At 50.9% G+C, this 12,390-nt stretch overlaps 5 protein-coding genes across 5 annotated transcripts; 2 read left to right on the forward strand and 3 right to left on the reverse strand.

The window, feature by feature from the left end:
* Positions 1-376: 376 nt before the first annotated feature.
* On the reverse strand, positions 377-2,091 carry BO83DRAFT_375817 (methionine aminopeptidase MAP1). The gene is made up of 4 exons (XM_025530555.1): positions 1,858-2,091; positions 1,744-1,771; positions 1,373-1,689; positions 377-1,296 (listed from the first exon to the last, which is right to left on the reverse strand). Exons 1-4 carry the CDS (start codon positions 1,990-1,992, stop codon positions 646-648), a joined length of 1,131 nt encoding a protein of 376 aa, XP_025391025.1. The 5' UTR covers positions 1,993-2,091; the 3' UTR covers positions 377-645.
* Positions 2,092-2,408: 317 nt separating this feature from the next.
* Positions 2,409-4,418, forward strand: bna4 (kynurenine 3-monooxygenase). The gene is made up of 3 exons (XM_025530556.1): positions 2,409-2,691; positions 2,848-3,062; positions 3,122-4,418. Exons 1-3 carry the CDS (start codon positions 2,568-2,570, stop codon positions 4,280-4,282), a joined length of 1,500 nt encoding a protein of 499 aa, XP_025391026.1. The 5' UTR covers positions 2,409-2,567; the 3' UTR covers positions 4,283-4,418.
* Positions 4,419-4,527: 109 nt separating this feature from the next.
* Positions 4,528-5,043, forward strand: BO83DRAFT_434945 (uncharacterized protein; the record flags this gene model as incomplete). The annotated part of the gene is made up of 1 exon (XM_025535850.1): positions 4,528-5,043. The coding sequence occupies one exon, from the start codon at positions 4,528-4,530 to the stop codon at positions 5,041-5,043; it is 516 nt and encodes a 171-aa protein (XP_025391027.1).
* Positions 5,044-7,145: 2,102 nt separating this feature from the next.
* Positions 7,146-8,647, reverse strand: BO83DRAFT_197443 (uncharacterized protein). The gene is made up of 2 exons (XM_025526612.1): positions 8,363-8,647; positions 7,146-8,277 (listed from the first exon to the last, which is right to left on the reverse strand). Exons 1-2 carry the CDS (start codon positions 8,422-8,424, stop codon positions 7,368-7,370), a joined length of 972 nt encoding a protein of 323 aa, XP_025391028.1. The 5' UTR covers positions 8,425-8,647; the 3' UTR covers positions 7,146-7,367.
* Positions 8,648-11,872: 3,225 nt separating this feature from the next.
* BO83DRAFT_306990 (mitochondrial 37S ribosomal protein uS8m) lies at positions 11,873-12,385 on the reverse strand (the record flags this gene model as incomplete). Its single annotated transcript, XM_025527321.1, has 1 exon — positions 11,873-12,385. One exon carries the CDS (start codon positions 12,383-12,385, stop codon positions 11,873-11,875), a length of 513 nt encoding a protein of 170 aa, XP_025391029.1.
* Between the last annotated feature and the right edge of the window lie 5 nt (positions 12,386-12,390).

Consider the following 12,390-nt stretch of genomic DNA (forward strand, 5'->3'; position numbering starts at 1 on the left):
AGCATCTTCTCCCCACCTGCGGAAATACCGTCAGAGTCCGTCTTGATTGGTTTTATCGGCAACATAACTGCTAACTCTCGCTCGGCCGAGGCACGACATTGACGGATCATCTTCGATGGTTACACAGAATTGGACCCGCATCGGCAAGTGTCACTTGTGGATGTCGATTTTGATATGGCCATACATAGTCATCCGGGCAGGTTTGTCAGAAAAATACAGATAATGGAGAGACTTCCTCAAAACGGAAACGGGTCCGCCCGCCCCGATGGCGATGGTCTCTTCTCGGATATCGCAATCGCAACTCTATCGTCAAGGCTATCTTCTCCGATCCGGCCCCGTACGTAATGCTAACTACGCTCTCCTGTTATGATTTCGCTGGTAGTTTGCCTTATTCCACCTTCATCCTGGTCTGATAGTAAAGTATACTGCGACAACGCAATGCCAGACACCAAAATACACAAACAGGGATATGGTCATGGTCCACTCCTATACACTAAGGATATCTTCAACGACGAACAAAGACAGCGGCATAATAATCACTTAAAACACCCCAAAACAGTGCCAATACAGCACCCATCACACCCAACCCTCGTAATCATAAACGCTCTATCTCGTTACGCTACCTGCATGCAATGTACTTGAAACTCACGCTTCCGCAGCAGCCGGGATGGGCACAGGCCCACCAGGCGAGTCGGGGAAGCGCGCCGTCAGCACCTCAACACCATCCTCTGTAACCAAAAGTGTATGCTCGAATTGGGCGGAGAAGGCTCCGTCGGCCGTGGAGCTGGTCCAGTCATCGGGCCAGGTACGATCGCGGTGGGTACCCTGGTTGATCATGGGCTCGATGGTGAAGCACATACCGGGCTTGGCAACACCAACAGCCTTGTTCTTCGCGTAGTGGGGAACGTTAGGAGCGCAGTGGAACAGCTGATTGATACCGTGACCGCAGTAGCTCTTGACCACACTGCAGTCCCGGGACTTGGCGTGCTTCTCGATAACATTGCCAGGGTCGCGGAACAGCATGCCCGGCTTCACCAGCTCAATGGACTTGTCCAAGCACTCACGCGCCGTCTCAACCACGCGCACCGCATCGGGGTTGGCCTTGGCCTTGTCACCGACATAGTAGGTCTCGTTGATGTCTCCGTGGAAACCGTTGTGGTACAGCGTAACGTCAATGTTGACAATGTCGCCGTCCTCGAGGGGTCGCTGGTCGGGAATACCGTGGCAAATAATCTCGTTGATTGACGTGCAGACCGACTTGGGGAAGTTGTAGTAGTTGAGGGGGGAGGGGTAAGACTGTAGCCAATCGCATCAGCACCAGACCAAGTCACCACTAACCATCATAACTCAATATGCCCGGAAAAGCACTCACTTCACGCTCGATACAAGCCTTGTGAACCACCTCATCAATGTAATCGGTCGTGACACCGGGCTTTAACTCCCGGGCGGCAATATCCAGCACCTCACGGGCCAGACGACACACCTTGCGCATGCCCTCCTGTTCCTCCTTGCTCAGGATCTTGATGTTGTTGCGGCCAACGAACTTCTGCTCGGAACGAGGAATGCCATCCTTGGCGTAGTCGGGGTGGGGGATGGTCTTGGGGACGGTTCGCGGAGCCGACAGCGGATAGACAGGGCGCAGGTTGCCGGCAAATTGGAAGGCGGGGAAGGGGTTGTACAAGCCGGTTGCTGGATCTGGTTCAGAAACTACTTTAGGAGTGAAGAGGTTGGCCAGGAAATTACTCTTCTTGTGGATAGTCTTGTGTTCGCTCTGTATCGGACCAGTCAGCATTCGCAGATCACCTCGAAAAGCGTTCAAACCCACGTGAGCCGGATGGGTCACGTAAGGTAGCCTACCCAACTCCGTTTGAAACAGTCCTGCGAGCAGAAGAAGCTATCCGTGCCCGCCTTGAGGCATGTCGGACACTGCAACGTGCCTGCGTTCTTGTCACAGTCCAGCCCCATGCATTTCCGCGTTGCGACTTCCGCCATTTTGAGATCGAGCTATATCGCGAGTGTAAGAGAATCAGGTAAATGACCGCTAGGAAAGAAAGAATCGAGAAAAATGGTCGCCGAAGGAATATAAGTTGGGCTAGAAGGGAAAAAATGGGACAATCCCCCGCGGATGGGCCTGGCGTGGCGTGGCGCTTATCCGCCCGGTCATTTCCAGGCACTCCATTCCCGTTTTTGGGTTAGTGTGGGCTGGTTGCCCCTAGCCTCAACTGGACTAGTATATCCGGTCTTACCCTAAGTAGGCGCCAGCAAGCGCGCGTAACCGGCGTCAAGGGTCCTCAATGGGACATGCTCGTTGGTCAATCAGTCCCGATGCTTATCGGCGGGGGGCGGCTAGAACAAACTCCTGTTGGCCGTAAAAATGTTCCACAGACCCACCGCCATATGGAAGAAAGAAGGAATGCGTGTGACGCAGCTGTCAGTTGCCATTTCAATATCAATTTAAGCTCGGCCGATCTGCAGCTCTTTATACTACGCAGACTCGGGATCATCCTCAAGGCTCCAAATTCATATCAAGTGTCCAGGTAGACTCTCGATCAAGGACTCCCGTCAACATGGCGGAACCGTCTGCTGGACGACAGAAAGTGGTCATCGTGGGTGCTGGCCCGGTGGGGTCCCTGGCGGCTCTCTACGCTGCAGCTAGAGGCGACGATGTTGAGATGTACGAACTACGCGGAGGTTAGTCGCTATAAGCTGCCAGGTTATCCTGGATATCTTGATTCCCTTGCCATCCGACAGGTTTCGGTGATTCTATCATCATCGACCCCGCATCATCCTGATGACTCGATCTCTATCAAGAATGGGGCCGTTCTCACACTACATGTTGATTTACAGATCTGCGCGATCCAAGCACGATTCCTCTGAACTTCACCAAGTCCATCAATCTCGCCCTCTCCGAGCGGGGCATCACTGCCATGCGGCAGGCCAACCGAGAGGAACTCATAGAGCGCATCCTCGCCGACGCCATCCCCATGCACGGACGTATGATCCACGGCCGAAGCGACGGCAAGCTCTGGGAAGCTGCGCAAGCTTATGATGTCCACGGCCGAGTATGCCTTCACTTTTCTCAGCCTCAAACGGTAATTACTCATCTAATCTTGACCCTTAGGCCATCAATGCCGTTGACCGCGGCACTCTCAACAATGCCCTCTTGGATGAACTGTCGCGCACGCCAAACGTCAAGATGTTTTTCAACCACAAGCTCACCGGTGCCGACTTCCGCACCAACCGTGCCTGGCTCGAACGCCGCACTCCGGGCACCGCTTACACTCCGGAATCAGTGACCGAGATTGAAATCACTTTCGACTACCTCATCGGTGCCGACGGCGCCCACTCCGCCTCCCGCTATCACATGATGAAGTTCGCCAGAGTAGACTATCAGCAAGAATACATCGACGCGCTTTGGTGTGAATTTCGCATACCCCCACACCCGGAAACAGGAGACTTCCAGATCTCTCCCAACCATCTACACATTTGGCCGGGCAAAGAATTCATGTTCATTGCGCTTCCATCGGCTGATAAATCCTTCACCTGCACGTTATTCGCACCAGCCTGGCACTATGAGAAACTGGAAAAGAGCTCACCGCAAGACCTTGTGACCTCCTTCGATTACAATTTTCCCGGCGTCTGTCCCAACTTGATTTCGCCTGAAGCCCTATCCCAGCAATTCACCGAAAACCCACACCTTCCTCTCATCAGTCTGAAGTGTAAACCACACCACTTCGGCTCCAGCGTAGTAATAGTCGGCGATGCTGCGCACGCCGTCCTGCCTTTCTATGGACAGGGACTGAACGCCGGACTTGAAGATATCCGCGTTCTCTTCTCTTTCATGGACCAGTACGGCGTCTATGACGACTCTATCAGTCCTACACCTGAAGCTCAAGCCTCTGCCCGTGCCGCAGCATTGCAAGCATACACCAACCAACGCACGGCCGATACATGGGCCATCAACGACCTGTCCAAGCAGAATTATCTGGAAATGCGCTGGGGAGTCAAGAGTCCCGTCTACAAGTTGCGCAAGACGGTGGAGGAGACACTAGACCGCTATGTACCGAGCCTGGGATGGCAGACACAGTATTCTCGTGTAAGCTTTAGTAACCAACGGTACTCGGAGGTGATTGCGTCTGTGAAGAGGCAGGGGAAGCTGTTAGGTGTTGCTGGGCTGGGGTCGGTCCTGGTGTCGGTGATGATCGGGGCTGGGGTATTGATGAGATGGCCGGAGAGGTTGTCGTTGGGAGCTGTGTGGAGGACGTTGTTTGGAAGAAATTGAGGAAATCCTCCGTATTTGTCTTTTGTTTGAGCTTTCTTTGCGTTATAACAGTATGTTATGTAAGTATAGCCGATGTTTTTGCTGCAAGACCCGACTGCATGCAATCATAGAATGACGCCAAAAGCACGTAAATCTGCATGATAAGTATAGAATATGTCATCTTAACCTTCCTCCTCAAATATATCAAAATCTTGTTTACCCCAAAGAACAGAACCACCAACTCCACTCGCAACATCCGCACCAAAATGGACCCCCTAAGCCAGCTTCCATACGAGCTCCTCTCCCTAATCCTCGACTACTACACAGCAGACTGGATCACCCTCGAAAGCCTCATCCAAATCTTCCCACCACTACACGACCTCTTCACCACCCCAGCGCCCCCCAGCACCTCACCAAAGAAACGATCACGAAGATCAGCACGAACATCACATAAAGCCCACCCCGAAGCCATACGCATTGCCAAATGCACCCTCAAAAACAACCCCATCATGTCCGTTCAACTCCGTCGGCACTTTAACATAATCACCAAACTACGTCAATCCTCCTCACAACCACCTGTCAGTCGCACCATCTGTTATACTACACTCATATCAGGAGGAGATGATTCCCCCCTCTCCTTCAATCCACCACCAGCCCACACAACCCTCCTCGAAATGATCACCCTCGCGGCCAACATCCAGCGTCTAGCATGCGCATGTCTATCCACCCTCCTAACCCGGCTTCGGAGCGTTCATCCGCACCGCTGGACCAAAGAACCCTAGATCCAAAGACAAGTACATCCACAGAGACAGACATGGAACCGTACAAGCTACACGACGTGGGACCTCCCTCATGGCTCGAAGAGTATCGCATTTACCGTACGTTGTGGTTTCTACAGCTGGATATGAATTGTTATCTGTTGGCAAGAAGCTGAGATTGTTCACTGATGCTCGACTTCAGAGAATGAAGGATGACTATCTGGACATAGATACTGACGACGATGAGATGGAGTTCAGGTGGTTAGGCTTAAATTATCGTGAGATAAGAACTGTTGTTGGGTGGTTGGAGGGCTTAGATGAGAATTTGGATCTGATCAAAACGGATGCAGGTACAGACACAGACTTTGACCTACAGCCGATAGGCCCGAGGCTCGCGCGTAGGAAGGAGGAGCTTGTATGTAGGCTTTCGGACTTTTTGGAGGGGTGGAATGAGAATAATAGTACTAGTAGTAGGGAGGGGGAGAGAAAGAGGGAAAGGGGTGATTATGAGTAGTGCTAGTAGTGAACCTGGAATAGTAGTAGAAGATATATATTATGATGGATTGGGTGAACCCGCTGCTGATAAAATTGGTTTGATAGCACTACTACTGCAGCTTGAATGTCTCAGTAAGTACCGTTGTGAAGTTATTTATGTTCGGTTGGGAGTTAAACACAGCAAACCATGTTAGAGATAGTACCTGACTTAGTATTTCGTTTCATGACACGAGTTAATTTGATCAGATCAGAATTGATGAAGGTTCAGTCACCAAACTAGTAAGGATACTTTGGTGGTATGGTTATGTTAAGACCAATGAAAGAAGATGCCCCTATGTGAAACAGGTAGTACAGTTATGTCGGTCACAAACTAAATGACAGATACTACTAATTATTTACTAGGTTAGTAGACTTACTCCAGAAGGAATGCTAGTGACCATCATGCACTTCCTTCTGGGTCATGCCTCAGGCTGCCCGCTGACCCCCAAAGCAGTAATTTGTTGGGTCTCGAGTCGCCCAGTTCTCGTGGTTTTGGTTGGTAGCGTTGTATTACGTATGTATTTGAAGAGAGGTAACAAGTGGCACGCCAAGTATGATGGTTCTTTGAGGAGGTCGGGGGTAAAATTGTACCTGGTTCGTTAGTAAGGGCAGTAAGAATGATAGCAGTCTGTAAAATGCCAGACTATCTTGATTGAGGCACGGGCTGGTTGAGAAGCACTAGGGGGATTTCTTTTTTACCCCTTCTGCCTCCATGCCTGAGGCCAAAATTGGCCAATTTTCGATTTCTGGAAGCAAAATGAGGGAGCCGTGACAGACTATTGATCCTGCCTGGATTTTGCCTGTAGTTTGGTTCCATGTCTTTCCGCCTCACTTTCCCCCTGCAAACGCTCGTATGGCTCTATAGTGTGAAAATAACACTGTATTCCCGCTTCGTAGAGTCCAAAAAGTATTTGTATATGTCCCTGATAAAGACACAAAGTCTGGCTGCTGACAACGCTTTATCAGTGCTAGTGGGCAATTCAAAAAAAAAAAAAAAAAAAAAAAAAGGGACCAAGCACTGAGCCAGCGCAGAGTATCATGTAAGTGTTCAGCCTGAAATTCCAACAGGGCGCAATCAACATGACATTTCAACAGCCATGTAATTTCTAGATCAACGGAAGTTGACCGCAATGCAAAAAGCAAAAAGCCACCCGAATCAGCCAAAGTAGGCTGTACAACATGATATTGAAGAAGAAACATAATGAATAGACAAATCTTCAACCCAGACCAAGGCATAAGGTTCAAAAGCTTGTAACGTATGTAACGGCACCCAAAGTATAATCTAAAGCCGAAAGGTAATCTGATCATGGAAATCCAGACAACATATAAAAAGAGACAAATAAACCCGAGGAACACACGAGAAACCTCCATAACGGCATAAAAGAAGCCCTAATATCACCATGGCATACTTCATCATCGTCAAATCAAAGGGGATCTAGTGAACCAATTTTGTTTAGAATCTCGGCCGGTCATGGCCTGAGATCATCGAATCGGCCAATCCGGTAGTACTGGGGAATCCATATCCAGGGGCCATATGTGGGACGCTTGGACAAAGTCAATCCATCCGTAAGGGTAAGGTAAAGGTCCGCAGTTCCGCTTAAACAATGGACGGGTAATCCGGATATTCCACGGGCACTGTTTGTCCTCCTTGGGAAGTCTCCTTCCTGGGAACAACCGTCCAGAGGTGCGGAGGGGTAAACCACAAAAAAAGGAGCATGGCGGTCTGCACTTGGTCCATGGGAAGGCAGGATCGTGTGGCCATAACTCAAATCATCATCATCATAATTTAGGCAAAGGCTGGCAAATACCCTAGTTCATGGGCTGGCAAATTTGACGCGACGGCTGCGTCGATCATGGATGCGTTTTTCTGTATCAAGATAGAGGCGGTCAAGGAATTCCATGGCATTGGCATCCTTGAGAATCTTGGCCACCTGAGTGCCAGCTGAGATAAGCTGAAGAACATTCCGATCATCCTTGATGGGCCGGGACTGATGCTTGGCGGCATGTCTCATCTCCAGGGAATTCTCCAGCACGGTCACTAATTGCTTGATCTGGCCATTATACAACACCCGGGCTGGGATACGACGCTTGGTCGCCAGTCTCTTTAGGAGATATACCCACTCGGTCCACTCGCGGTCAGAAGGAACTCTCACCGGTCTCTTGTCCGGTTCCAGTGGAATCGGAAATTGATACTTTGCAACAAAGTCAAAGGCACACTGTGACAGTCGGTCGTTTACTGACGAGAGGATTTGATCTTGCTCTGAGACATCTAGATTAGTAGGTAGATGAGGCAAATCCCTCCCTTGGGCTGCTATGACCCGCGGTGACGGTGGGTCTAGCAACTGATGGGGTCCGTCGAACTCGTCACGATTAGACGGCCGTCTCTGCGAGTGATACCGAGTAGCGCCTTTAGGCTTCTCCGTTGCGCGTCGACTGTTTCTTTCAATCAGGTACTCCGACGTTTCGTAGGGTCTGACTAGGTCGTAATCACGCCTAAGCGACTCCGCTGGGAGGCGAGCAGGGTGGTCCCACTCTGGGTACAGAGCTGTGGGGCGTGGCAAGGCACCTCCTGCAGACACGGGAATGGTTCCCAGTGCATGTGAGGTCACTGGAAGTCCGCTGTATGGCATAGCAAATTCCGACGAAACTGGTTTGTTGGGCTTGACAGGAGCCTGAGTATCTATGGGTCCACGCTCAATATGCGGAGGGGAGAACCTTCTAGCGCTAAGGATGAGTGACATGAGAGTCTCAGTATGACAGATTCTGCAAAGAAAGGAAGCAAAGCCGATACAAGATAGTGACAAGGTACCTTGGATGATAGATCACGGGCGCCTCGCCCGAAGTCCCGTATACGGACGGTTGTTGGGGCATGATGCCACTGTACAAGGTGAGCTTCCCCCGACGACATCACCAGGAACAAAATAAGGAGAATATTGCATTGGGGCTAACCTGTGGCGAGACCACGAATCATCACTGCTGATGGAATGTGTGCAGGAGCCGCTGCTCCCGGATGCTCGTGAGAAATAACTGAGACCTGAAGACATTGCGATCAATGAGGGTGAAAGGACCGTGGACATGAGGCTGATGATTTATATAGAAGAATGAACGGGTATACACAATGGTGAGGCAACCTCAGCCTGTTCAGTCCAGACCTTTCAGAATGGTGCCTGACAGCAAGTAGAATGGGGCGTTTTATTATAGCAAAGTAGCAGATAATGTAGGAAAAAATAAAATAAAATAAGAGGGTGGACGGCCCACGGCACCAGATAAGCTTTTAATTTCAAAGGCCGCGTGAGATATGGCAAGCTGGAAGAAATATGAAGAACTCCACTGTCAGTGGCAATAGGACTGGATTGCTCAAGGCCGGGCTCCGCTCTGTCAGGGAGCAAGCGCGTGCCGGAAGATACCTCGTACTATACGGAAAACAACGAATCCATCTTGCTTCCAGGGCCAATCGAGCCAGGTCTCCACCGTGCCTCGCCGACAGGGTTGAGGGGGATCGATTGAGCCAGAGACGTCCGGGAGAACAAGGGACGATGAAGAGCATTAAGGAAGTCCGCCGGCGCAGCAGCCAGACAATAACTCCCGGAGCTAGACGCCCTGCCAGTCTTCCGTGCAATCAGTGGAGCTGCACCAGGCATACTGGGGTACATAGCCATGGATGGACCCGGCAGTAAATCACAGCGAGACTCCACCAGCGGGACATAGCCAACTTCTGTATGTTGATCTTGCCCTCAACCGCGCATGTCAGGACAGGAAATGAGGAGTCGAAGGATCCGGTGCTGCATAGGCTTTTGGGCAGCAACCGCAGGACTCGGCAGGGAACATGCGTCCGCTGGGCATAAGGACGAGAACATTACCTACTATTATTCACGGCCTTGGCCCAATTGCCAGTCAGTCCATTTGCTGATGGAACATTGCGGGTAAGGGGCTTTTGTTTTTTTTTCTCTTGGGAGGGGGGAAGTTAAAGGGAATAAAGTTACTGGGCACCGTGTCAATGGTCCCATGCTCTCCACCCACATCGACTGGGCCTTGATTGGGATCCAATTGTGGACAGGGACGAAGAAGGAGAACAAGTCCACGGCCGATGATGAAGCGGAGGTTGCAGTGGGAAAGAGAAGCAAACTGCGAATCACGGGGCGGACGGCGGGGACTGGCCTGGGTGCCTGAGTCCACCGGTCGAGGGCCAAAATAGACCCGATCTTCCTTTCCCCATCGGGACTTTGCTACCGCATCTACCGTCATTATTCTTACTCCACCCCAGATCGTTCTTTTGGCTATGCGCATATCGTTGTACTCCATGGTACTGGTGAACCGAACCATAGTCTGGCGCTTGTCCAGTCCATATAACTCCAAACTCCAACTGGTAAATATCTAGCCCTTGTCTATCTACGGATCCACCCCCACTGTCGAGGATGCGCTACTCGCATTTGCTCTACAGCTGCCTATGCTGGAGGGAAGGACCCAGTTCAACTCAACTAACACAGAGATCCGGTGTATAAATCGTGGAGTGGATCGGGAGCACACACACACACACCACGGTCAAGGACGGATGGCGGCCTAAAGTCGAGAATCCACAGGGTGGGGAGCTTCAGGTTCCCGGCCTGAAATGTCACTGCTCCTCGATGAGTTGGGCACACACAGCTGCATGTTTTGTCGCCCAAACTCAGGGCGTCCGTGTCAGCCAATACTCCTTTCCCGACGCTGACTTGATGAAACTACTTCTTCGTACGAGGTCACTGATGTGCAAACAGCAATCGAACTAATGATAGATCATGATTATTGAAACTTACCACCCCGATCTATTGAGGGGATCCTTGGCTATTTGCCTATATTATGGATACACTAAATGACCCCATCTGAGCAAACAATGTGCCGAGGCAAATAAGGGGAAATTTTGGACAAGAAGAATCCAGAAGACGAAGCAACCACGGTCTTCTCTCGTGGATCAAACCGATTACTCGATTAGATTGAACCAGCACAAGCTGTGAGACATTGCCGGGTTGCGTATGGCGTACATCATTGCGACCCAACGGAAAGTCGCTGAGGTAACCTCCCGAGTAAAGAGTGTGGATGATTCGTGGCGTCTGATATTGCCCTGAAGCTCACCCGATATTATCTCGGCAGACACAAACGCCTGGGGTGTCCTGCTCTACCCACCGTGTTTTCACAATCCCACCAGACCATGCCCCCTTCGTCCTGACTAGCATTCCTGCTACCTATCTCGTTGGTATATCGACGATAGATTAATGGGTCATGGTGATCTCAAGTCAGTAACCGGACAGCCCGGAGATAACATCGCTGGCTCATTCCAGACGCACTGCGCATCAGACTTGGTCCAAATTCTATGACTAATATCAGAAGGTCTGACGTCCTCCCATTGCACGGTGAGGTGTTGGCAATGGCAGCAGAGGAAAGTATAAATTGAGCAATACTATTGTATCGGCTACTCAACGGCGATTCTAGGAGTTCTAACAGGAAGAAGATATTCCGTACTCGCCAATATTGCATGGCGAACCTGTTGCTTATATCAGCGCCGCCACGACAGCTGAGCCATGCGTAAGGCAGCTTCATAAACCAGTGCACTAATTCGATGAACGGTCAAAGCGAGACAACCGCGACAAAAGAGACCCATGGGAAGGAGCTCACATGCACATGGATAACAGGATATTGTCAGCAGACACTGCTAGATGCAAGCAGCAGAATCTACTGGATCAGGCAGGTCGGTGTAGAGCTGCAGCAGCATGCCATGATCATTGAAGCACTCTGATTTCAAGGTGCTCACAGGCGGAGCAGTAAGCCATCGGACACTACCGGGTGGTTCTGTATGTCGATAGATGACCTGGCCAGCTGCAACTTGAGAACATCGTAGTAGTAGAGGGGTTGATCCTTGTAGATGTGCACGAAACCCTGCCTGGATACGAGAATGTCTTCCCGAGTCATTCACCGAGCTCTAACCCTGTTGCTTGGCTGTCCCTGAGGTTCGTTGAACCATAGCTAGGCGGTCTTCAGTAAACAAAGACCAGAGCAAGATGAACATCACCAGCAGCTAGAACCAACCCCTACAATGACCATCGGCCCAACCAAGCCATCATCAATAGCAGCCAGCACAAAAGATAAGAAAAACAGGCCTTCAAAATGGTAAATCGTACATGAAGTCACCTACTTACTATACAAGGTATCCATCCCAAAGTCGCGACATAAAACATACAAAGCATGGGATGAGACACAGCGCGACTGACCAAACTCCGCTATAAATGCAAAACCACAAGAATCAAAAGTAATCCATCTATCATCCTTCACTCTCGGTGTTGAGTCCTTAGCGAATACGGCACAAGACCAACCCTCCCAGCTTCTTCTCCACACATTCCCTAGCTTCCAAGATACCCCGGTCCGTAGAGATATACAAGCTCTCACCAGGCGAGCGAATACCCTCAACAGTGTTATCCCGCTCACCGCGAATCACCCGACGCAGACCAGCCACATCGATCGTCACTCGTCGTGTCGGCTTGCTAACCATGCTCAACTTGCCCAGCACGGGCTCGCTCTGCCAGTACTTCAGACCAAGCCAGAGTCGTCGGGTAGCGACATTACTTTGAGTCACGGGCTCGATGCCTTCGACCTCATCGATTGGGTTCGGGTTGCCGAGGATAGGGTGTACAGGGGGAGGAGTCGGGCCTCCGCGGACGACGGAGGAGAGGTAGCCATCGTTTTGGAGCGCGAGGGCGAGTTTCAGGTGGAGCTTGGAGTTGGGGATGGAGGTGAGGCCGAGACGGGCCTTGCAGGCATTATTCAGGTGCGAGCAGACGTGGGCGAGGTTGACGAGAGACATCTTGG

This window comes from Aspergillus eucalypticola (assembly GCF_003184535.1).
Source record: "Aspergillus eucalypticola CBS 122712 chromosome Unknown BO83scaffold_5, whole genome shotgun sequence".
NCBI lineage: Eukaryota > Fungi > Ascomycota > Eurotiomycetes > Eurotiales > Aspergillaceae > Aspergillus > Aspergillus eucalypticola.